This window comes from Micrasema longulum, unplaced genomic scaffold (assembly GCF_059751315.1).
Source record: "Micrasema longulum isolate JH-2025_06_02 unplaced genomic scaffold, ASM5975131v1 h1tg000280l, whole genome shotgun sequence".
In the NCBI taxonomy this organism is placed as follows: Eukaryota; Metazoa; Arthropoda; class Insecta; order Trichoptera; family Brachycentridae; genus Micrasema; species Micrasema longulum.
In genome coordinates this window covers 228,633-255,212 of record NW_028277484.1, presented here as the reverse complement: position 1 = coordinate 255,212, position 26,580 = coordinate 228,633, and the positions used below count along the sequence as shown (strand labels likewise).

General features: G+C 31.7%; 2 protein-coding genes across 2 annotated transcripts in view; one reads left to right on the top strand and one right to left on the bottom strand.

The window, feature by feature from the left end:
- The window catches only part of kl-2 (dynein heavy chain 2, axonemal kl-2), a 73,143-nt gene that overhangs the window by 45,496 nt on the left and 1,067 nt on the right, over positions 1–26,580 (bottom strand). The window contains exons 2-18 of the mRNA XM_088224347.1: positions 23,910–24,335; positions 22,907–23,185; positions 22,234–22,828; positions 21,937–22,141; positions 21,716–21,853; positions 19,889–20,035; positions 18,813–18,932; positions 18,395–18,489; positions 18,234–18,309; positions 18,028–18,153; positions 10,366–10,464; positions 10,039–10,278; positions 8,105–8,219; positions 5,555–5,803; positions 3,470–3,666; positions 1,512–1,791; positions 494–648 (exon numbers count right to left, since the gene is read on the bottom strand). Coding sequence (XP_088080473.1) covers positions 494–648; positions 1,512–1,791; positions 3,470–3,666; positions 5,555–5,803; positions 8,105–8,219; positions 10,039–10,278; positions 10,366–10,464; positions 18,028–18,153; positions 18,234–18,309; positions 18,395–18,489; positions 18,813–18,932; positions 19,889–20,035; positions 21,716–21,853; positions 21,937–22,141; positions 22,234–22,828; positions 22,907–23,185; positions 23,910–24,335 — 3,542 coding nt within the window. The remainder of the gene's footprint in view (positions 1–493; positions 649–1,511; positions 1,792–3,469; positions 3,667–5,554; positions 5,804–8,104; positions 8,220–10,038; positions 10,279–10,365; positions 10,465–18,027; positions 18,154–18,233; positions 18,310–18,394; positions 18,490–18,812; positions 18,933–19,888; positions 20,036–21,715; positions 21,854–21,936; positions 22,142–22,233; positions 22,829–22,906; positions 23,186–23,909; positions 24,336–26,580) is intronic.
- mh (DNA-dependent metalloprotease SPRTN) lies at positions 12,323–18,441 on the top strand. Its single transcript, XM_088224348.1, has 3 exons — positions 12,323–12,828; positions 15,205–15,439; positions 16,222–18,441. Exons 1-3 carry the CDS (start codon positions 12,551–12,553, stop codon positions 17,710–17,712), a joined length of 2,004 nt encoding a protein of 667 aa, XP_088080474.1. The 5' UTR covers positions 12,323–12,550; the 3' UTR covers positions 17,713–18,441.

Here is a 26,580-nt window from a genome sequence, read left to right as displayed (position 1 = left end):
GTCATTATTTAGAGTAAAAATAGCAATAATTTAAAATCAATAGCCTTTGTCCCTATAGCGAATTTATTGCAGTAAAACATTTTCTTTTAAAAAAAAAAACAGGTTAAGCGGTATTGTAGTATCACCAACATAATGTATTTAATTAGTAACTACATATTATATATATGTCAAAGTTCGTATTGTTAATAATTGTTTCTGGGAATTTTAAGGTTCTAATCACTTTTAACCTCCGTTTAATTAATAGATAGGAAGATAGGTCCATATAAAAAAATTGGGTTTGCAATATTTTTACATTAAAATGGAACAGTTGCAAAACTTATACAAGTAATGAAACTTAGTCCGGTCCAAAATTCGTATTTTTGGTCAGTCACATAATAAATTAACTGATAAATCTAGTACCAAAAGAAATGAAAAATATTCAAATCCATTTATTTTCTTCAGAAAGGTATTAATTCGTTTAAACATAACCATCTATTGAAATTCATTTTATTACCTCGGCTTGTTCCAGTAAATCATTTTTGAAAAATTCCATATTAACATTAAGATTCTTCTTTGCTCTTTCCAAAAGTTGTAAATACTCTAGCCACGTAGGTTCAATATTCTCCAAATCAGCGTATAATGTTTCTAGATTTTCTACTTCAAATTTGGCTAAATTAAGGGATTAAATCATTAAATAAAAAAAGGAATAAAACAGGTAGGGAAGAAATAATATCCAATAAGTATACTTAAAAATTTATGAATTATGTTTATTTTGCATTACTTGATTTTATTTCATTAATATAACAAAATGTGTAATGTTTCTTGTGACTTATGAATAGATAAATAACTTTCCTAAAAATCACAAAACCCCCGCAATAATAAAAACATATTTTTAATGATACCCAAAGCATGTTTTCTTACAAATGACATTTTGTATAGTACAGGTATGTACCTACATTTTTTTATTTAGGAAAGAGAAGGGTGATTTCTAGTGAAATTACAATAAAACAGCCCCCATAATATAGTTTAATACACTACAATTTATTGGCAATGGAAAAAGCAATGAATGGATCTAATGTGATAATTTTTGACATGAATTGATGAAAAGCATAAAACTATTCAACGTTAATCTTTCATTTTTTATTTATAATAAATTTGAACATATCACTCAATTTAATTTGTTTTATTTCAAGCCTGTTACTCCATTAATATTTTTTTCATATTGTTACTGTTTATGCATTGATTTATGAGAACTGATGAAATATCTTATCCTGAATAGTGTGTTTTTTAACTGTTTCTTTTATTATTCGGCAACCAAAATAATTCAATACAAAATGGATGACAAGCAACTTAACCTTTTTTCCAATTAACCTAATATAGCAAATTAATATTTTTGGCAATCATTAATATTTTGAAGTTATATAATCAGATTCACCATATAATCTTGGCATCAATGTACATGAATGTTGCATAAAAAAATGATAAAATGAATTATTAATGAAAGGTTAAAAAAATAAAATAGTATCAATCACCCAAGACATTCATCTGATCTTGGATAGGTGGGAACTCGTCCTCCTTGGCAGTTATTTCTTTATGTAGCCTCTCGTAAGTTTCTATGGAGATTTGTAACTCCGTTAGGTTGGTTGGTTTGTACATAGCTGCCTTGCTGCTCTTGTCTATATAAGAGTATACGGCTGCAATATCCCTGTGCGCGACAATTTTCAAACTATCCACAAATATCTGTTGCCAGTCCACGCAGTGCTGGACAATTGACACGCTTAATCCCATGTAGTTTAACTGTACAATATGAACCTAGAAACAATATTAATAATATGTGTACGTCCAATGCATCATGTTAATAATATATGTGCATATACTATAATATAAGATGCTATGGAAAACACTATAAATTAGTGTGTTCATCCAGTTAATTTTTGTACTCATCGACTGAACTCGCACCAACCAATTTCCCGGAAAAACTATTCTTGAGCTCTAAAGTTCTTTCTACATTATAATAAAATATAAACATAATATGCATAAATAAATATGCATTAACACTGATCAACATTATCAAACTATACGGAGTCGGTACATTTTTACATTACATTTGACATTTTTTTTTTGCACCACAACAGGCCAGGAGGCCTAATTACAGTGGAGAATTACATCACAGAGCACCCAGGCTTGAGAAAAATCACATTTTATTTTTGTGTTCTCACCGGGAATCGAACCCGGAACCTTCCGTGCGTGAGTCAAGCGTCTTGACCACTACACCACGGAGGCCGCCACGGGTAGTAGGTGCCATAGGTAGGGGTCGAGAAACTGCAATGTTTTTTTATATTGTTTATGCCATCACCATCATCATTCTCCTTTCCACAACCAGTGGTGCATAGGGCACAGCATTGGTAAACCAAATGCAGCTTAATTCGGTCATCTGTTACATGAAGGTAAGGTAATCAGTCTAACACTTCAGGTGCTAGAGTTTGGAAATAATGAAATATTGCAATTCAAAAAACTTTCTCAATCAATATTTTATGTTCATCGTGCCAGGAATCGAACCCAGGACCTCGAGAATAGTAGATGAACGCATCAACCATTGCACATCGAGGTGGACTTATCTCCATTCAATTTCCTTATTCCCGATTTTCAAAAACACCTGTCCAGGGTTCTGGTTCTATTTCACACACGGAACAGTATTCTTCATCCACCTGAACATAGAGAATGAAATACAATTGTAAAAAAATAATCTCTCCAAAGCAGAAATCTGATTTTGAACAATTTGATTCAATCATTTAATTCTTCTGGATCACAGAAATTCAAATCATTATCATGTACAAACTTACATCTTAACACAAAAGTAAGTATGGATATTGGATAAATGATGTAGATAAGGCAATAAAGAGCATCAAGTGTAGCAGGACACCAAATACTGCATCTCTTGGTGGTGGACCGGAAGGTCTGTTGATGAATGACAACAGTCCGCCTTCTCCTGGCAAGTTTTCGTAGATTTCTTTATCATTAGAGCAAATGCAGAGCAGTTCCTAAAATAGGCCACAGCCAAAACGTCCTGCTTGTTTCTCACATATTAAAATTAAAAACAAGAGTATAATTTATTTTTTTAAAAGTTAACGTGGAAGTTCATATTTTTTTGTAGTAAAGAAATAACAACTATCAATTTGAAAGAAATATAAAGCATGTACATTATAAGCAAAGAGTTTAATAATGCAACCCTCTTATATCTTGGCGGCCTGCAACCCTCTTATATCTTGGCGGCCTCCGTGGTGTAGTGGTCAAGGCGCTTGACTCGCACACGGAAGGTTCCAGGTTCGATTCCCAGTGAGAAAACTAAAATTAAATGTGATTTTTCTCAAGCCTGGGTGTTCTGTGATATAATTCACCACCTTAATTGCGCCACCTGGCCTGTTGTGGTGCAAAAAAATAAATAAAAAGTATAATAAATACAAAACAATAATAAGTAATCATTTAATACCTGAACATTTGTTTCCTTTTGCTGTACTTCGTGAGCTAAATCAATATAGCGAGTAATATCATAATCAAAGTTATTAGCTGTTGGAGACTGCAAAATATACTCGGCAATAAAGTCCTTTTTGGAAATTTCCCAAATGTGCTTAAATGGATGCCAAGTTTCCGAGTGTTGTAAGACCAAGCTTAAGGCATCAAGAATCTCTAAAAGCATAAAAATATATTGTTAACATATTACAACAGAGATGAAGAACATTTAAGAGAAGGTAATATAGAAGTCTAGGCATCTACAGGGCTTATGACCTGTCAATGGCTGGTTTAAGTGGCCACTTTACACACTGTGTAACATTCACCATTCTGCCTATATTTGAACATCTTTATTCCTTCAATTCTTCCATCTGTTGATGTTTGTGAAGTTAAAGAGCTGAAACCTTTATTTATGCTGGTGAGATTCATCTAATTGAATTATTTCACCTACATACTAGGCAACGCCCGAAAATGTTATTTTTTTTAATTTCTATACTTCTTCATGGACCAGGTAATTTATCAACAATATTTTGAGTTTGTCCAAATTTTTGTAGACATATGTTAATATAAATATATTGTTGTAATATGTTAATATAAACAGCTCCCCAGGGAGTTGAATACAGTCCTTGTTTACAAAAATTTGGACAAACTCAAAATATTTTTAAATATATTGTTAATAATATTTTGAAAACGTAAATGCAATTTTCTTTTGGCAAATTTTGTGTGTTTGATGTAATAATTTATCTCTATATGTTTAAGGTCAATGTAACCATACGGATTGCTGCACAGGACTACAAAAAGTTTTATGACTTACTCCAGGTCACACAGTAAACCAAACGCTTTTTTTTCTTTTTTTCTTTTGATGCTTGATATAGTTTTTCTTCGTTGTATACCTACAGTAAATTCGGTTACCAGTAAATCAGGCTAGGTGTCGGTAAATTGCATTTTTTTTTTATTGGTCAAGGCAACCCATCTTAACAAGGGTAGTTAGTGCCATATAGTGCTCTTTAAAGATTTTTTTTTAAATGCTCCGTTTAAAAATTTATATAATTTAGAACAATAAATTTGGACAAGTGCAAAACTACTTTTGGGGATAAGACTAACAAGATATGAGATGAATTTAAGGGAAAGGGGAAGGTTTAGTTTAGAATAAAAAGGATATGCGTCCTAACAACACGTGGTCTATGAATTCTTCTTTTTACGTTTTATTTATTTTTAGTCAATGGTTTTAAACGAATGTTTATTCATAATACAGTGGCCAATCCTCAGTCTGATAATATTGGAGAAAATTGTTTTAGACAATTTGTAGGCATGATGCCAGGGAGAGGGTCAGAAGAATTTTGTATATTTTGGTACCAAATTCCATTGTTTGAATTTGAGGTATGCTAAAACTGATTTAAACCGACAAAACAAAAAAAAAGCATTTCCTAAAAGTCGTAAATAACTTGTGCTGGAAAAATGGAAATCGAGTAGTGGTAGAGTGAAATTCGGACCTTTGGCTCGTGAATCCATAATACTACCACGGTACCACGACCCGGTTCAATTTAAAGGTACATTTTTCCGGTCCCAACTCAACACAGACCTGGTATTTTATGAAATTATCTTTGTACTTTAAGTATGTTATATGTACTTTGTAATGAATAAATTAATAAATATTCAACGACCCCTTTAAATAGTGCTGATACATCCTATAAAACAACAACAAACCAACACACCGTTTCCCTGTAGTAGGCAAAAGGATAGAACGCCATATCACTCTGTCTTTGTATACAGATCTTGCTTCATCTACATTCATACATCTTCTCATGCACGCCTGCTGATTATTCCAACTTGACATGTCTATCTTGAAGTATTTGTTGAATCTGGTAGTGAAACTTTTTATCATTCGCTTAACATGTCCAAACCAACGCAGGACTCCTTTGATTTTGTCGATAATGCTTATCTCTGCTTTACATAATGTACGGATCTCGACATTTGCCCACCTATCGTACATAGTTTTATCACACATTCATCTGAGAGATCGCATGTCCTACATAAATAATATCTATATTTTGTTGCGTATTACCTAGTGTTATATGTTTTTGAATATCTACAATTTCAGGTTCACTCTCAATAACCAAGCGGAATCTTTTTAGACCAGCGCTAGGCAAAACAAACTTCTCATACAATCTCGGTAACTCATCCATCATGAAAAGTAGGGTAGGTAAAATGGCGTCAAATGTTGCGGCAACATCATCGTGCGTGGGGTTAAATTGAATAATATTATCAACCAATAAAACTTTCATCTTGATGAGAGGAAGAGGTCCGACTGAAACTAAAAATAAATAAAATCAAGTATACATACAGTCAGACAACAACATTTTGATAGTTAGAAAAAAAATGTAGAATAAATTAAGTACAGTCGAACTTGGTTATAACGATCACGGAAATAGCGAGATCTTGGATATAATGAGGAAACATTAGTTGACATTTAAGTTTGCGGTTTTCTCCATACATTTATTCACTTTTATAATGAACTTCTTCTCGGACATACCGAACAAAAATACTGTCAACAGTTGAGCAAAAACTCTTCGATTGTTTAAAAAGATCATTTTCGAAATAAGAACCCAAGTAATAAAATCCAAATGGGAGACTAAGACAGCATTAACAAAGTATCACATATATGGTTTAAATTGCGTGTAAAAAATCCAAGCTTTGTGAACTTAGTAAGCACAGGGTCGGCACCTCATAACAATTCAAAACTTTTTTTGTAGTTTATGAATGACATCCTTGTTTCGGGGGTTATTACAATGTTTTTTTTAAATGTTCTATAGTCAATGCATAATGAATATTACAAGTGGGTGATGTCAGATAAGTTGAAACTTAACCCTCGAATTGTAAACATGACTACTAACTACTAACAAGCAGAAGTGTTTCAATATGTATGCATATGTATGTATATGTACATGCATGTATGTATATGTGTGTGTGTATGTATGCATATGCATGTGTATGTATGTGTGTATGTTTTCATATGTAAATTTATTAAATATTTTTCTATGTACCCATATACCTATGTTGGTACATTTCCTTATTTTTACTTATTATTGTATATTTTCGTTTTTCTTATATTATCTTTAATTTTAACTAAATTTACATACTTATGTTTCACTGCTGCACTTGAATGTAATTTCTAATATATGTAAAAGCCCGTAGGGCGTGTAAATTAATAAATAAATAAATATTAATATTTAAAGCATTAACTTTGTGGTCAAACATTTTACTAAATGTTATTAGATAATACAATGTTCCACTGTAATTGTCACCCTATTAAACCTATTAAGCTTACCCCCTCCCTCTATCCCATCTACTTTTTTCATTTATTTCTCAAACAAAATATTTTCATAATTTAATCAGTGCATGTTTGTCCTAATCAGTGCATGTGCTTATTAAAATGCATGTCGTGTTAGTTTTATATTTTTGTGCAACAACTATGGTGAAGGTGTACAGTGGGTTTTGCATGTTGGTTTACATGTTAGTTTAATTGGTGTCCTGACGAAGAGACGGGTACGTCTCAAAACCGGTAGACATTTAAAAGTTGGTAAGTGGTTATGTACAAATATTAAATAACATTTAGTAGAAGTGTTTTAATTTGCGGAAAAGTGGCAATTATTTGTATGATAGAACGTGGCGTGAAATATGTTGAAGGGTGAAAAAAGATTTCTCTATCTTTATCACATTGTGAAAAAATATTAATGTTTATTTATATGAATTTGAAATTTAGAAACTGGTATGTTTGTAAGCATTTATTATAATTTTCAATAGTGACAATATGCAATGGCGATTGGATTCAAAAAACCTCTCTCTGCTATAACGAGTAATGCTTATAATGAGGGAATTTAGTCAGTCCCGTCTTCCACGTGATAACCAAGTTCGACCTTATTGGATTTAAACCACTAGGGAGTTTATCAAGATTGATAAACATTTCAACAGAAATGTAAAATCTTTTTGAAAAGGGTATCAGGAAAACTAGACATTTACAGGACCTCCTCATTGCATAGAAAAAAACATAATCACGTTTACCCTTCTACGTGGACATAATTCATTGATTTAAATTTGTCCAACAGAATAATTTTAGCACACATTAGGAGAATCTCAGGCACATCAAGGGCTTTAAATAAGTAAGGACGCAGGTTCATCATCACCAGTTCTCTATTTGCATCCAGTGGCACTGCATTGATACTAAAATTTCAGCGTCTCTGGATAATTTTTGTTACATAGAAGGTAAGGTGATTTATGCATTCAGCCTTCCAGGAATCGTACCTAGGACCTCAAGCATAGTGGGCAAACGTGCCAACCACTACACTACAAGGCAGATTTATCTCCACTTGATTACCTTGTTCAGGGTTTTTATCTGAGATTTCTGGTTGTATTTCACACGCACAACTGAATTCTTCATCCGCCAGATACAGAATAAACACAGGTTTGAGTGATCCCTAAAACAAGCCTAAGACAATGCCTGTAAATGCCTTATCTTCCATTTACCCTTCTTAAAAAAGTTCTGCAATTCTGTTTCAACATTTAACAATCCAAATTGACTGCCCATTTTATCTTAAATTGTATTTATTAAAATTACCATCGCCGGTAACCTGATTCAGCATATTACGCATGGACATTTTGACCGCACGAATAACAGCGGTCTCTAAAAGCATGTCGTATTGTTTGATGTATCTCAACCAAGGAATCGGTATCTAAAAATATGTAAGAGAAAATATCATTGACTGGTATAAGTTGAGAACTAATTTATTCATCATAGTTGTTCCAAAAATTTACCATACTCCATTCCCGTGCAGATATTTTTTTCACAATTTTTTTAGCTTAAAAAAAACATCTTGAAATACAACTCAGTGTATAATTTAATTATGCACATTACAAAAATTCCACTTTCTCTCCTAAACTTTATCTCCTTATCCTTAACCTCAGTAATTGAGAATATTACAAAATATTCAAAGAAAAGGAAAACCAAAGATATTTTTAATTTCTTCTTTGTCAATAAATTTTAGGCAAATATTGTTTTTTTTACCATCCATCAATTTGGAAATAAAATTAAATAATTTTTAAAAAGCAATCTTACTCTACCAACTTCACATCGAATGAGTTCATTCTAAAGCAAAAAGTACTTCCGAAAGTAATTATTTTTTATTATGTTGTATAACTTTTTGTACAGAAAATTAATTAAAAGAAGACTGCACAGCGTTTAAATTTAGTGTTAAATTCATTTATATGATGGCATTAGAACCAATAGGAGAACGTGCAATTCATTTTAATGCACATAGACCAATAGACAAATCGCTTCAACTTAACACAGAATGAAAACTAGTAGAATTGACCAACCGAAAATTGTTTAAACGCAAATAGACCAATCAGAGAAGGATAAATTGCTGCAACTTCATACTGAATGTAAATTTACCAAATGGTAATGGAGGAATCGCTTGAACTTCACATGAAACGAATTCATTGGAAAGATTATTAGATTATGTATTTAATTACTTTTATCAAATTCATTCAACTGCCAATCAGATTTGTTATTATATTATACTAAGCATTGAAAACATTTTTTTTAGTGGTATTTCTTAAATATTTTATAGGTATGGCAGTATTGACTTACAGTCTAGTAAATTAAATTTAATTAGTACTTGGCATAGAATTAAGAATAGTCTAGAAGGAGCGTAGAATCATATTTGAATACATCGGACTGTGTCCAATAAATCCCCCACTATGCCCTACTTTCGCCGCGCGCATTCGTGAGGTCACAGCGTTATGTTGCTTGATTGGAAAAAAAATCCTAACACAAATGTAAGGTAAAAAAAAGCAATTTGTTAATTTCTCTAAAATTTTATTGTGCACGTGGAAATATTGATTAACACAACAGAGTAGATAAGTAAAGGGTCATTCAATAAGAGTAATGAATTATGAACTTTAAACCTAAAATATAAAACCATTTTTATTTTACATAAAACTGATATTTTTATACAATGTTAAATAATATTTGATGTTTTGAAAATAATGTCGGTCAAATGTCCACCACATAGTTGTTTAATCTGAGATCCAACTTTCATTAATTCTCTCATTAGATGAGCAAAGTAGGGTAAAAAAATTTACTACCCTGGCAACACTAACGAAATGTCCATTTTGTTTCTTTGACAATCTGACAGATGGAAAAATAATTCAATTTTTAAGTAATGCATTTGTTAGATACACATTCATTTGCTAATTTTACATGAAATGTGATTGCATCCTGTTTCTTTAAGATCCTGGCAGTATTTCTACACTTTAAAAGGACACAACACGGCATAGTTGAATTCAAATCAGGAGTTGCGTACTGAGCGACGTCTACAAAGAAACTAATGGGTCAAAACGTAAACCTACTCATTTATGAGTAGTCGAGTCCCCTTCTGCTTGATGTGCGTATGCGGTTTCTGGACTATTCTTAATTCTATGGTGCTTAGTTTGGCTGAATGAATTTGTTTTATAATAAATTGTAAACTATATCTACTAACTTATACTGACCTTATCAATGTGTTTCTCAAAGCCTTCAAAAACAATCACAAGATATGTGATTATTTCTTTGTACAGAGACATAAGTGTTTGCATAGCTGTGTCCATCATGTATTTTAAAGTCGTTTGAAATTGATTTAACTCTAGTAAATTGTGCAAGTTAAATTCAATCAATGGCGTGTCACATATTTTTTCAAGTACCTTTACAATATTGTGGTTGCACAATTTATAGCAATCTAAAAACTCTAGCAGCTAAAAACAATTATTTCTTCATGTTAATGAATGATAACCATATTTCAAGAGCATTCGTAAGAGTTTATAATTGATATAATATTTTACCTGTTGAATAGAATCCAAACAACTTCTGATGTAGCTATCCGGAATCCCGAAACTCCATTGTATTGTATCAATGCCTGGTTGAATAGTTTTTTTACATTCCTGCAGAATAATTCACAATAGTACGTTTGAAAAACCGCACAAACACAAAAGTAAGTCTGAACCCAAGTCATATTATCGGCCTATCGACTTATCGACCACAAATTATACTCTTACTATCGACCATAATACTATAAATCAACTTTGGACAAAACAGAAAACAGCGGCAAAATTGAATACTCAAATAAATGACAGACAAGAAGCCAACTTGGCCTACACAAATTATGAGCTCGTTTAAAGTGCGTTCATCCAACGCGTTAATTTGGATTTTGAGAAATAAAAATATTTTTTTATTCATGCTACAATCTTACAACCGAGATACTGAACAAAGCATTTTAAGAGCTAATGACTTGTAATTGGCTGATTTAATTGATCGTTTTATGGGCTATGTAACATTTACCATTTTCAAATAGACAGAATGGTAAATGTTACACAGTGTGTAAAGTGGTTGACATGAACAGGTCAACAATTAATCATGAGCTCTCTAAATGCCTAGACTATAATTTTACCAACTCAAATCGTTATTTTTCCCTATTTTAGTTTGAAGTATGTAAATATTTATTTTTTAAATTATCCATCTCACGAAATATTTCAAATCTGAATGAGGTAAAATCCGGTATTTGTCTACAAGCGTTCGCAAATACTACAAATACAGTTGAATATAAATTAATGGGGTCAAAAGCCATTAAATTGATCAATTAAAACATTTGGGTTAATCGTAAAAAAAGTTTTTATTTCGTTAAAAATAGTCTAAATTTTAAATTTGAGTAAGGTTTAGGTTACATTCAAATTAAGAGTAGTCTGTTGCGTTCTTATTGAACATTATACAAGAAGTTTTATATATGTCAATGAAGACATTATTTTGTAAAATCAATTTATTTGGTGCTAAAACATTTATTAAAACGAAAAACGATGAAAAATTATAAAAATTGTTGGTTTTTGTTGACTAATATGTTATTTTTTTTACACTTTGATATTGTAATTATTTTCTATTGTTTGAAAGAAGAAAGGGCTGATAGCTTCGTATTTCTCCGTATGGATCCGCCGGCGAAAGGATTTTAAAGTCCATAAAATCTTTTTCTTTTACTTTTTTATTATTTCATTATTATTGTCATATTTTATTTATTTTTTACGTGTGGAATGATGCGGAGAGGCTATTTCAATGTACGCTTTTTTTCTTATTTTTTTGACATTGCATTTAGTTATGTATAAAAAACTATAATTGGCCTATAATTTTGGTTAATTTGTAAATTATAATTTTTTTGTAATGGCTGTTGTTTTCTTTTACTAAATAAAGTAAAATAAAAATAAAACAAACAAATACATAATTGGAGTGTTACAAAAAATAACTATTAAATACTTTTTTTATTTCACAACGCTAAAATTCAATGTTATTTATTGAACCCATATCATCAAACAAATAGCGTTCATTGTTAATGTCGATCCAGTCCAATAGATAGTTCTGATTTCTTCTTGATGAATGTTTATGAACGAAGAGTGATTGTTACATTCGACACCTGTTACTATTGACACCACCCTTCCCTACTTCATGAAATATATTTTAGCAATTAGGAGACGTTTGAAATTTAAAAAAGTTTTTAAGACTTGAAGTAATTCAAAATAAATTAGAACGCAATGTTATTGATTGTGCATTCAATAAAAAAAAAAGTGATCATTGCGATTCTACAAATATATTTGCTCACCTATTTATTAAAAAAATGCTCTATGTTATCATCGACTGGCACTGGCGGATCATTTTTTGTTTTATTCAGTTGCAACATTTCTTTTTAAATTTTCGTGAAGTAGGTTCTCATTTTAACTCTAGGAATTTAAACGTATTTTTTTTTGTTTTGGCAACATTAGTTATCTCATTTATTCAAAGATTCAAACGTCAGATTAAAAAAGCAAAAGGCAAAGTAAGAATGTGCCAAATTTGAAGGCTTGTGTCGTTGTCAATATTATCATATTTTAAAGTAATACTTATGTAGTTCAGTCATATCCCATCTACTGTCGTATTTTGAAAACAGAGTTATTTATGCTGAGAATATGAAAATATATTAAAAGAAGACGGAAGCTACTTAAAGTGAAAATGAACGTCGACAAAGATTATGCGTTGGCATTGCAGCTCCAAGAGCAATATGACAGGATGAATGAAAACAAAAAGCCACCTGAAAAATACAAATCAATTACTCCGGTTAAATCAAAAGACGGAACCAATTTAGGAAGCCCAACTTGGGAGCTCGCGGACCCTACGCCAAACGTTCACGCTCTTTTCATGCAGTTCGATCGCACATTTTTCTGGAATAAATTGGCTAGTGTAGTGGTCCGTTGGAGTAAACGGATGTATTCTTGCGCGGGAATTTGCAGGTATGTATTGTTCTTCTTAAAAAATAATCTATTAAATTAATATCAATATACACTCTTGTAACTTTAGTAAATTGATTTTAAAAACTCAACAATATTTTTATGAGTTTGTTTATAAATGCCATTAGTGTTACGTACACATTCATTACGTTAGTCAAAAGAGTGAACAAATAATTTGGTAAAGCAGAGTAGTAAAATTACAATAAAAATACATACACTGACTCACAGTAAAATTCATACAATCGTGCTTTCAAATACTCGCATTGAATATCTGTAAATTCATAATATTTATTTTTGTCCTCTCTTTTGATTTAGCATCCTAAACTATTCTAGAAATAATTTTAATCGATAAATGTCAATAAACAATTCATAAAAAAATATGAACTACACGTCAATACCAAATTTCATCTCACACTGATTTGACAGCCCCGCATTTGCAGAAGGAGGACATGTTATGATTTAGAAACAACCAATTGTATCATCTCCTTTATACAAGGGTCAGTCAAAAACTATTGCCTCCTATGTTTTCTACTTAAATAAAGTTAGTCAAGTGAAAAATTTGAATTTGGCGCTATTTCCTCAAACCTTTTTCTACAATCTACTGCAGGAGTAACTTTCTGAGTCAACAGGTGCCAGCACTGCAATCGGTTGCAAAATGGCCAGCATTGATGTTTGCATTAGACAGCGTTCTGTGATTGAATTCTTGAATACAGAAGGTGAAACACCCATTCGCATACATGAAAGACTGAAAAATGTGCACGGTGATGCAACAGTGGATGTCAGCACCGTTAGACGATGGGTTCGTTGCTGTAACATGTCTGAAGGACAAACACAGTTTGCTGATGAAAAGCGGAGCGACAGGCCATTGACTGCAGTGACTCCACGCAACATTCAGCGAGTCGATGTCATCATTCGTGGTGACCGCCGGATAACTACAGATTAAGTGTGTCGCATTCTCTTTTTCAGTAAAGGCAGTGTGATGATGATTATTCGACAACTGGGGTACTCAAAAGTTTGCGCTTTTTACCACAATAGAATACATGCCCTTGTTAAAAGATGGACCAAAACTGTGGAAATGGACAGATATTATAGTGAAAAGTGACAAATGAATCCTCAGTTGTGTAGTTTTCACCCTATGTAATTGCATTTTAGTTTCTTAGCAATTAAAAGGAGAAAAAAATAGGAGGTATTAATTTTTGACTGACCCTCGTACATACATAATTTATATTGAGTTAGCACGTGATTTATTACTTTAGGTATCACCATACAGTGCTAAATTATTTTGGTAATGGGCGGGAAATTAAAAAATACTTTTGACGTGTGTGAAATTTTCATTTCGCTTTGTAAAACGGGAAAAACATATTGAAAAAAATAATTTAAAAACATCACTACCATGCAGTACAGTATAAAAAGGTATGTTGAGCAAAATAGACGCCTTAAAAACAGGCTGCAAGTCGCTGCTTAATGAATACAATGAATGCCGGGTTATAAAACGTGTTAAAGATAATCCTAAAGTTGATGCTCCAAAGTTGGCTTCTCTATTGGAACAACAACAACAAGAGTTTTCCTGTGGGTGCAGAAACTATAAGAATTTCGCAAAAGTAAAAAAAATATAGGGTGGCCAGAAAAAAAACGTTCCGTCGTGATCGTAGAACAACGGTGAATGTGTGAAATATACAAAATCGTTCTTTTTTATGTTTGATTTTGAAAAGGTTTTATAAAGGCTATAGCTTCCAGGTTGGAAAAAAAATTAGATATACAAGATGTTATTTAAACCCTGTCACATCCGAAACCAGGATGATCAGTATGGGCAAGAAGACATATTGGCATATTAAAAAAAATATTTAGAGAGAAGAAAATTTGTAAAAATAAAATATTAAAAATAACAAATGGTTGCTTACTTCTGCAGGGGAGAAGCGAGGGGGGCGCGGTCGCGTGGTTAACGGTGTGTCAGACTCCCCAGTCCTCCCTCCTCGTTTCTCTCCTGCAGAAGTTAGAAACCATTTGTTTTTTTATATTTTATTCATTCTAAAAAATTATTTTAATGTGCCAATATGTCTTCTTGCTCATACTGATCATCGTGGTTTCGGATGTGACAGGGCTTAAAGAACACCCTGTATAACTAACCCAAGTATCAAGGGAACTTTTGTCTTATCTTTTTGAACTTATCGAGTGATTGAAAGTGAGTTATGACATAAAGTGTCAAAAATAATTAAACCGCTCTTATGTAAAGTTGAAGAAAATCACAGGCGTCATTGTTCTACGATCATCGATTTGTAAGAAATCCAAATAGAAAACTTCAGATATTTTTTTTTTATCGAAATAAAATTTAAAAATTCTTATTTGAAGTGCATGCCCCTGAATTGACGTATTTTCCAGGTACCAGGGAAAAGGCGGGTTTTGTGATATCGCCCTTAGTGAACCACTTTTGAAGTTGAGGCCGAGAAAAGATCTCGTGGAGACCTTGCTGCATGAAATGATTCACGCTTACTTGTTTCTAACTAATAATGACCGTGACAGAGATGGCCATGGGCCCAATTTCCTTCAGCACATGCACCGTATTAACAAGGCAGCCAACATTAATATCAGCGTTTACCACACATTTATTGACGAGGTAAGCTTTTTACCCCTTTTAAGTAATAAATTGCCGCCTTTATTGCCTGCTTTGTGGTCTTGTGTATTTAGTAATCAGCGTAAGAGATCTCGGGTTCAATTCCCAACATAACTGATTTAAAATTTTGATTTGAAAAGTGGTTTTTATACTGTAATGTTTTATTGTAAATAACATTATACAATCTTATGTATTTACCCAGTAACATTTCTTATAAAGGTCTATAAGACAAAAATAAATTAAATTACTATTATGTCATTTTTATACTTACAAATTTTTATTACCAGTCTAAAAGATGTCGCAAAAGCGATGAAACTGGTCACTGGTTATTCCGAGTTTGTGGATTTCAGTATCACTTATCTTTTATTTCTATAATGAAATATTCTAGTATCTGGGCAAAAAACTCATCATTCATGTACCAAGAAAATATAATCGAGATGCCCTGCGATTGATGTACCTTTGCAGTTTCCTATGCACCATTGGGGCGTATGAGGGAATGATGATAGTAATTGTAGTTTTAATCATTAGGTTATGTCTTTGTGAAAAAATCTTAAGAACACTACATCACAGGGGATAGATTTATCATGTCTTAGAAGTCATAATATTATATTCTAAGAATGTATTCAAATGATTCAGAGTACAGGGGGGTTTTAAGTTTTTTTTATGCAAGTTCACGGAAATTCTTTAACTTATAAATATTTTTTTACTTATACATCACTCTTTACCTATTTATATTTTAATGTACTCTTATCAGATTAGTTACTAAATAAACTATCTCCTTTCAGGTGCGGTTATACCAAACTCACTGGTGGAGATGTAACGGACCTTGCCAAAAACAAAGACCATTTTTTGGTATGGTTCGCAGATCTAGCAACCGAGCTCCCGGCCCATCAGACTTCTGGTGGGAAGGACATAGACGCAACTGTTCGGGGACCTTCATCAAAATTAAAGAACCCGAGAAAAAAGCTAACCCATCAAAAGCTATTAAGGATGTTACCAATGTACCGGATATAAGAAATTATATTAGTTCTAAAGGTTCCCCATCAACATTGAATGACAAACGAAACAGCACAGGTAGTGTCTCCATAGAAAATAAAACAACATTTTTTCCAAAACATCATCCGAAAAAATCATTAGGTAATTATTCATCTGCTAGTTCCAGTACAATAGTGATTACAAATAATAGTACTAAAAGTATTCAAAATGTTACTTTACCAAACAGTTTAAATCAAACGACCGATCGTAAAAAATCTTCCATATCAGAGTTGCCCTCTGATGAATTAAGAAATACAGTAAGAAATCATTGGGCTAGTAAATATAGCAATACAAATAAACGTCCGAATGAAACTGAAATTGACGATGTGAGACCCAGTAAGATTAGGAGATCTGAGACTGCGACATGCTCTAATACTGATGTTCCTAACAATAAGCCCCCTACTGTTACTCTTAATCCTAAAAGCCTTTCTTTGTATTATAGTCTTCCCACTGACATGATCAAAGACTGTAACAAAATACTAAGTGATCTTTATGGGGAAGGTTTTACCCTAGAATCTAGTGATTTCAAGTCAAGTTCTGTAGGCTCCGATAAATGGAATAAAGCTTCTAAAATTCAGAAAATGGGTTTGAACAAATGTCCTATGTGTGCCAAATCTGTATCCGAATCTATGATCGATGATCATATCAAGGAGTGTATACGAAATTACGATTTTGAAGATAAAAATGATTTATTAGATACCTCTTCTTCCCATGTAATTGATTTGACACACATCGCAGCTAACAAACCTCCAAATAGAATTAAAACATCCAGTACATCGATCATCGATTTAACTGAGGCAGATAGTAAAGATCCCTGTTCCAGTTCTTCGATAAATAAAGTGTATACTCCCTCAAAGATGAACTTAAGTGGGTTGCATTTAGATGATGATTCAGTGTTAGAAGTGTCTTTAACTGATTCATCTTCACCTATAAAGTTGGAGCCAAATATCTTACCCGATGATTACTGTAATTGCCCAGTTTGTAACAAACTTATAAGTAGAAATGATGCTAGTGACCATTTGGAGGAGTGTGTTTCCAAAACCTTCGCCGATGACTTTTTTAACACGTCTAATGATTTCAAAGGAACACAAGATAACAATGATGCGAGTAGTGTGCATTCCGACGATATAGATGAATCTTTAGAATATAACTCTAATGGTACCAAGGTTACCTGCCCTTGTTGTTACTTTTTATTTGAAGAATCTCAAATTAATACACATTTAGACACATGTCTCTTATAAAAATGTATGTGGTCATTATGTGTATAGATTTCTACTGTGATATTTGAAGTGTTAAAAGGTATATAATGTGTTTTGCGTTACATGTTCATAATACATGCTACTTATGTTTTTATTGTTTTTCATGTCTTTTTAAAAATATTATATCATAATTTTTTAAGAAATAAATGACTCCTAATGAAACGTTATAATATATTTGATTGGATTTCGCTCAGCTGTGGCAAAATGTCTAATTTTTAGTTTGTTTTATGAAAGTTTTCTTATTTTGTTTTATACACCAATACTATAAATATATTGAAGATTGAAACATTTACTCACGTCAATTAATGGTTTAAATAGCTCTCTTTCTTCGTCCGATAAAAACATAATAATCTGATTGTATCCTTTGACTATAGCTAGGACACTTTCGTACACAAAAATAATGTCTTTTCCTTTCACAAATATCTGAAATAACATCAAATCCGTTTAGTTCTGTGCCCCAAATTAAATTAATTTTCATATTTTATTTTTAGCAATAAATTTACCTGATTTACATGTGTTGGTATATCCCAATCTATATTTTTCCAATGCCAAGCCTCACTGTATTGCAGTAAAATATTTCTGGAAATATTTAAATGTCTTTATTAAAGTATTCTACATTATTAAATATGTAGTGATGTTTATTGTAAAAATGTTTTAATTATACCTGTCTATATTGCACTCCAATAAAAGCTTTCTAGAAATACTTTCACAGACTAGAGTTCTATTCAGCCCATCAACGATATTTTCATCGATAGATTCCTTGAAAACATATTTTGTTAATTATTATAAAATAAGTAACTGGTTCCATAATATTAATAAAATATGTACTTGAATTAATTCTCTCTGTTTGATTATTTTAAAATATCCAGATGAGAATTACCTTATGAATCATTACTTTGTGCTTTTAAATATTACTTCTTGATGTTGACAAGCTTATGCTAACATTGGGTGGCAATTTCTTTTGTTAATTCAAGTAAAAAAGATAGAAAATACAATGCGCAAATAATACGACTATACTACAGTATTCATCCCTAGAAAACCGGGTTAAAACTAAAATTATTTCTTAAAATCTTTTTTCTTACAATCCAAGATGTCCATAAACTTTTGGTTGTTACTTCGATAGCTTGTATCAACCCCTCGTATTTGTACAGTAAATCTGCTGAGTTACTGCACTTCATCATCCAATGTGCTGAATCCATCACCTAAGCCAATATGTTAAAAAGATTCATTCATTCGTTAAAATTATACAGATGTTGATAATTTAAAAAATAAACAAAACTTTATACAGATTTCATTATATTTTGTTCTGTTCATAAATAAATAAATATGTGCATTATTATTATTATTATTATTATCTTATACATTTACAGAATTGAGACCATTAGTACAATTATTTAAAAAAAAAGTTTTTTAAACAGTCGGATTAAAAATGTTTTTAATATCAAAAACATTTCTCACTTTGCCGTATGACATTTTACATTTTTTGTTTATAAATTTGTATGACACACTTCAATTTTTAGCTATACTTCTTATTACTACCCCATCATCGGAACTTAAACTAACTTAGAATCACTTGTGTTGCTATTTATTTTATAAAATATTGTGAGAAAAGAACAGAATAATGAAAGAGAGAGAGGATAGTATGAATCATAATGGGAATATTTTTAGAAGAGGATGATGATGAGGTACTAGCCTCTAAACGGATCCGCGTATAACAAAAAATTAATGTGGTTTACACAATTTAAAAAAAATAGTGTGAATTAAAATTGGATCAAGTTAAGGGGTCTGATTTGTAATCAAATTTAGCAGATAAATAATTTTAACGAGTTGAAAGAACAATTTAATTGAAATGCATAGAAAATTATATGTAATGAAGTAATATCAAAAACACAAACATAAAGTTCTAATTGTCTAACGGTACCTAGATGTCAAGGTGGTATCATTGATTACCACGATTCACACCTTGTAATAACTTCACACAATTCAATTTTAAATAGTAAAATATATAAATAGTACTGCACACTGAAGCTAACCTCACACAGTACATTCTAGTTAGTAAAACACCTGCTTAATAGCGCAGAATACTGTGGTGATGTTCATGCGCATATTTTAAATAGTATGATTTCTCATCCCTATTGATTGTTTCCTATTTACTAACCTTCTTAATATAACTTAGTCTATGTTTTCTCATAGACAACATTATAGCCTGTCCCGCAAAAGGGGGGGCACTGGCCGGATGTCGGTTTCTTTCATCGACCATTTTTTGTTTGACATCTTCAATTTCTGACCCAAAAATATCCCAAACCTAAAAAATTAATTTGACTTATCACATGTAACTTTGTATTCATTTGAAATATATAAAAAATATTGAATGCCATGTAACATTGGAATTAATCAACCTTTCATTTCTGTCAAAATATTTTTTATAATTCTGGTTCATTGAAAACATCCAGTTGAGTTCTGTAAAATTAATTAAATTTTCTCTTCTCAAATAATTGTTACTGTTAATAAGTTTTTATAATAATGTACCAACATATTTTACATGGATCTATTATAGTGCGTTCTCTGACAGTTAGGTTTTTCTATAGTTTTCTGTTTTTCGGATTCGTTAGGATTGAATGAGAAAGTTCTTTAGAGAATTTAATTGTAAGGCGAAGTCTCTCAAAAATGTAAGAAAAAATTCATCAAAATGAAATACTTTGAACTACGTCACAAGTTCTTCCAAATTAACAAATGATAGATTGTTGTGATAGATTTCCAGTTTCCGGGAAGCCAACTCACCAATCAGCAGAACTCACCGATGAGAACTCGTGACGTCACGGGCAGAATAGTTTTGAAATTACAAAACTTAAAAAATCACAGTGCTGATAACACGATACATTATTATTTTTTTCCTTAGTTTGATAGTCTATTAATAAACAGTAAAATGTTTAAAAAAATACTGGACTTCCTCATTATATTGTAAGACAGTATAACAATATTATAAACTAAAAATAGTAATTTGATCATAAATATTTATTTATATAGTAAAAAGAATTAACCAAAGCAAGCTAATTCTTCAATTGACGGTATTTATTATTTTGACTTAATTTAATAATATTCAGAGGATTTTTACAAAGATATGAGTTACATAAAATTTATTAAGAATCAGTCATATTAATAAGTATATATTTAAAAAAACATATGAGTGTACAATTCACATAATTGTCTCAAGATTAAATTAATTAGATCAATAATAATAATAACTAATTAATTAAACTAATTAGTCACGTGTACCTTGCTCCCAAAATTTACAACACTACCTCTTGATTTAAAATTGAATAAAAATAAACAGAGATTCAATTTATTTGTTAAAAAATGGCTTCTGGATTCGGGTCCTGAAAACTGCCTTGAGATGGTCACCCCACCAAAACAGTAGTCTATTTTGAATCGGAATTATTGTTACATGTCTGCTATTTATGTTTTATGATTATATCAATACAGTGTTATCTATTATATTATATTTATCATGTACTAGAACATAAAATAAAAGTAATTTAAATGAATGCCTCAACACGGGTTATGCCCAGTGAGGTGTTCATATAGAAAAGAAAAAATATAATGTTTTATGTGAAATAAATAAATAAAATAATAAATAAAAATGGAATTAGAACAAGTTAAGGTAGGATTACATTGTTGTGTTGTGGTGTTTTGGGAAGCCATCTGATGCCTGCGTTGTGGCGCCATGACACACCACACTAGAGCAATGTAATTCTGTTCATACAATATCCATAGATTGCTCCCTAACACACCAGAACACGACACAACAGTGTCACTATCAATCGATGGAAAATGAGTCACTGAATCAATGATATACATGTACTAGTCGTAGAAATATTGTACTTCATGTACAGGAAAATAGTGATTTATTTATGTCACTATTGCAAATTAATATTTGACTGTGATTTGAATCATTATTAAAGATGTTTCTCATAAAATTGCTTGCCTGCGTCGTCTTCTCTTCAAACACCCGCTTCAAATTGACTCTCTTGCTGTAGTAATACATGGCACATAGCACTCTTACGCCTTCTTCCACATTGTTGATTGTTTGAAAAATCAAATTAACGAGGTTTTCTATTAAAACCTGTAATATAAATGAAATTTGAATAATTTTATTCTATATCACAGCATAATCTTATTTTTTTTTCATATTATTTTTTCTCTTACCTCTATGTGTTTTAAAGTCTTTCGAAAATCACTGATAGTATTATGCCAAGTAGTATCGTGTACATTCAGCATGGAATCTTTCTTGTCTTCTATCTTCTTTAATGCGTCTTGAAACAATTTCTCATTTTTCTTGCATAATTTTTCAAATTCCTCCCCTCTCGGTCCACAAAAATTTGGCATTGCTATTTCTTCTTCTTCGTCGATGCTGTAATATACAATTTATAAAATCAAAACAAAATCGAAGAGAGTCGAGAAAGTGGGATGTTTTTTAAAATTTACTCAATTTATTTAGCTTACCGACCAAAAATGATCATTCCATTACAGATGTCTAGCATGTCGATACACCGATGCACAAAGGATTCTACATTGTTGAATAATATTTCCGCATCAAGGTCCCACGATCCAGGATTGGCGTCATTATGTGCATCCACAACTGTATTATAGATTTCTCTGTATTTTTTGCAACATTCTATGCATTTGCGGACGCACTCCATGGATTTTCTTGTTTTCCCACTGAATAATACATCGAGGTCTACAGATGTGCAGCACTGAATGATCACCTGATTACTTAAGGAGTTGAAAAGATCAGTTAATCGTTGCGTAGTATTGTAGAATGGTGAATTCATCCATATGTACCTGAATGTATTCAATATTTTAGAAATGTGTTGAGGGATGTCGTCAGGCCCTGCGGCATTTTCCAATGCATTGCAAGGGTCTTTGATGAGTTGAAGATATTCTATGATTGATTTAGCTTCAGCCATACTTTCTTCTATTTCAACGCAGAGCTTTATAAACTGTTTAATATAAGCTGAATGCGTATTTACAAGAATTTCAATAATGTGTTTTAGGTTTGGATTTCTGATCTGATAGTCAACTCCGCTTAAATTTTGATCTGTAAAAAATATCCCTAAATTATATCTCAGAACATGTTTTTACTAAATTTTTTGCAGATTATAAAGAATTTACTTACATCTATAATACCAAAAGTCTATTAGATCTGATGGACAAAGTAAAGAAGTCTGTGTATTGCAATTCTGATCTTGTATGCAACACTTCAATCGATGTGTCCAGTAAACTACAACTTCTTCGAGGCGCTGAATATATTCTTTTTTTGTACTGGCTTCTTCTACCGACATGTTTAAACCTTCTCGGGGGACATAAATAATGGTCATACCTTGCATTTTATAATGATAGTTTGTCAACTTGGCCAAAAACATGTGCAGTTGGGTGCAAAATTCATTCTTTACACCTGTTTATATGTTAAGGAATATGTAATTATTTTTACCTGTAAATTGTATTTCAATTATTCTATTCTGGAAATTTATAAATACAGTTTTCTATGCTGCGACAATAAAATTTCCACAAGATGACATCATGGTGTATGCATTTTGATATTTAAAAATGGCATGCATTATGTATGTACCATTTATTTTAATAAATAATTATGTAAATGTTCACCAAACTAATTGGTTAGTAGTATAAAAGCGTTATTGTTAGTTCTGACTTCCTACTAATTACCTGTTTTATTCTATATTATAACACAGGGCTCTTGGCCTCATAGAGTTAGGGATACGTTTTTTTTTTGTAATGTGTATCTTTATATGATAAATGAAGAAAATAAAAAATAAATACATGATATTATGAAAAGGTACATTTATATTAAAAAGTGATACAGCTTAGGTAGCTAATACCTAGTACAAAATATTTTTTATGGTAAATACCTCTGTTTTAATAAAATTATGATGAACAAACAGACTCCAACATTAATTATGCCAACCATTTCATCAATGTGGACGCGTGAAATGTTCTACCTTAAAAGATCTTGACACCGTCGATGAATGCGTTCAAAATATATTAGACCTATGTAGGTATAAAGTGGATATTCTATATCAGCTACTGCCCTTCTTACTAATAAGGTCATTCAATTAGCATGCAGACTAGGTATTTTTTAACTAAATAATTTCAAAGGATACTTTCTGGCCAATTGCTCACTGAGAAGAACACAGGCGCATAAACCAATTCTAACATTTTCAGCAACGATCCTTCGACGCTTTCAACAAACGTTCCAAATGTAACTTCATCGTGGAAACCATCTACCGTAAATATCATATCCGTTTCCCTTAAAAAATAAGTCAAATCATAAACTGGTGTTGATGGAACGCCTAGTTTAGCTGCAAGTTTTTCATCATCGAAATATATTGTTAGAATGGGACTTCTAGGTTCTAGCATAAAGGTCGTAATGACTTCATAACATTCGTCGTTCCAATCATCATCCCAGAGTCCGAATAGCGTGGTTATTTTCTTCACATATCCTATTAGTTTATCGAGATCATCATCAGAATAAGACGGTTTTTCTGGCGAATCTATTTCCAACTCGGCGATCGCCAATCTTTCTTTTTCTGAAAAGAAAATTAACGATTAAGCAATTAGCATAATACATACCTATGCATAAAGTGCTCACGATGAACATCATCATTAGCCGAATCATTTTTAATTTAATCGGTAAGCAATTATAGAGCATTGACAAGATTCCACCATGAAAATAATCTATACTAAAATAGGTGATAAATTAATGGGGACATTTCTGGAATGAAATGAAAATTAGGATTATAGTTTTAGGAAAAGCAATTAAAAATATGATTCCGAAATGAGTTCACAGGTAAAAACCTTTTATTGCGTTATTAACCTCACAAGAATCTGAAAGATCGTGAAAACCAATGAAATTTAATCAGGTAAAAATTTGAATAAACTTAAAGAAATCTTGAAATCTAAAAGGTTCTGAAATGGGACCCGGTGAAAGATTTACGAAAGTTTCTCTCTTGACTACTAGATAGATCCGTTATGTGCATAGTGGCGCGATTAATTCAGACTTTAAGACATTACCGATATTGGGATACTCATAATCGAAAATCTATAAAAGCGTCCCCGAAAATCACGAAAGTAGTGCGAAAAATTATGAAGAAAAAAAATCTAATAGAAACGGTACTTATTGAAAATGATAGCTCACCAATGTGGGAAAAAAAAAACGAAAACTCTAGTTAGATTCTGAACGGAATCTAGGGGGGTAAATTGCCTTCGACTATCGTCTATTTCAAACACCGATTTGAAAAAAAATACGCCCGACGTCATTTACATAAATTTAAGTAGGTATAATCCGGTAAAATTATATAAATAAAGTTCACCTCTCTCATTTTAAAGCATTATTTTAATTATACTACTAGTACTAAAATAATGTATTTATGACTGTCTCAAAACAGGGTTGATAACCCTAGTTGTATAGGCACTCAAAGTAATATGTAATAACTTTATGTATACATAATAAGATAAATAAATATTATTTTATCAATCCTTATATTGTAATATCGCTTATGAGCATTCGCAAAACTAACCCAATTTCTCAAAGAAATCCGTATTTCTATAATCATAATTATCCATAAAATTAGGTACCTACCCAATACCTACTAAACGAAATATCAAATTTTCTTTTGGCTTCTATCATTCGCTTTTTTTTCCTGCTGTAATGATAAGCTGCGATGAGTATATGAATGCAGTATCCTATGCATCATTAGTTGGGGATAAGGGAATGACGACCATGAACTCATTAACGTTTGATGTTATAGTCGTAGCGTATTTCGATCATTATATTTTTATATATACGCAAAAAGCCATAATATATTATATTTTCAACATTGTTCCCAATTTGTGAAAATACCCTTTTGTAATGCGCTTATCGCTTGTACAGTAGGTATAAACTAGAGATTCCACGAATAGTGACTTTGTCGAATACCGAATATTCGGCGGCCGAATGTTCGTCAAAAGATGTGTGCATTTCGAGCGTGACAGGTTACGGCCTCTCTTTGCGGTACGTTCGGGGTTGATGGGACGGCCGTATTTATTTCATTTGCGAGTAGATCATTCGCGACACGCGTTATTTATTTATTATTACTTATTTTTCTATTTTTCCAAACATATATTTACATAAAATTTTCATTACAAAAATAAAACTTAAAAATACGTCCTTATATTTAAGCCATACCGTAATTTGGAAAAAAATGCCCACAAAGACTTCAGCGTCTGAGCGTGGGCCATTCCTTTTTTAATAATTTATCAGTTTATACTATATAAATATGGTATGACATAACCATGAAAAGAAAAACAAGATTAACATATGCTGCTATTACAAAAACAGGATTATCACATCACATTGTGATACTAATGGTGTAATAGTCCATATTAGTAGTAATTATTTGTTCATTGTACCTACATCATGGGACCATTTAATAAAAAATCGCCTATTTCGGAATATTGTGAGATCTGTTGTGAATATAATAAGCCGGCTGTATGTGTTAACAAAATCTCGCGAGGCATTATTTATGAGGAAAAGCGCAATCGTTTGCTACCAACAAATGCTGAAAAAATGTTTACATTTATCACAACTTACCACTGATAGATTTTAAGTGTTAAACTAATCATTTGCAATTAACATAGATACATTTTTGAGTAACATGTGCGGTTTTTTTTTTTCATGATTTGGCATTCGGTATTCGGCCGGATAGTACGCAGTATTCGGCCGAACATCGAATACTAAAAAAAGTAGTAGAATATACCGAATAGTAGCCGAATATCCGTGGCATCTCTAGTAAA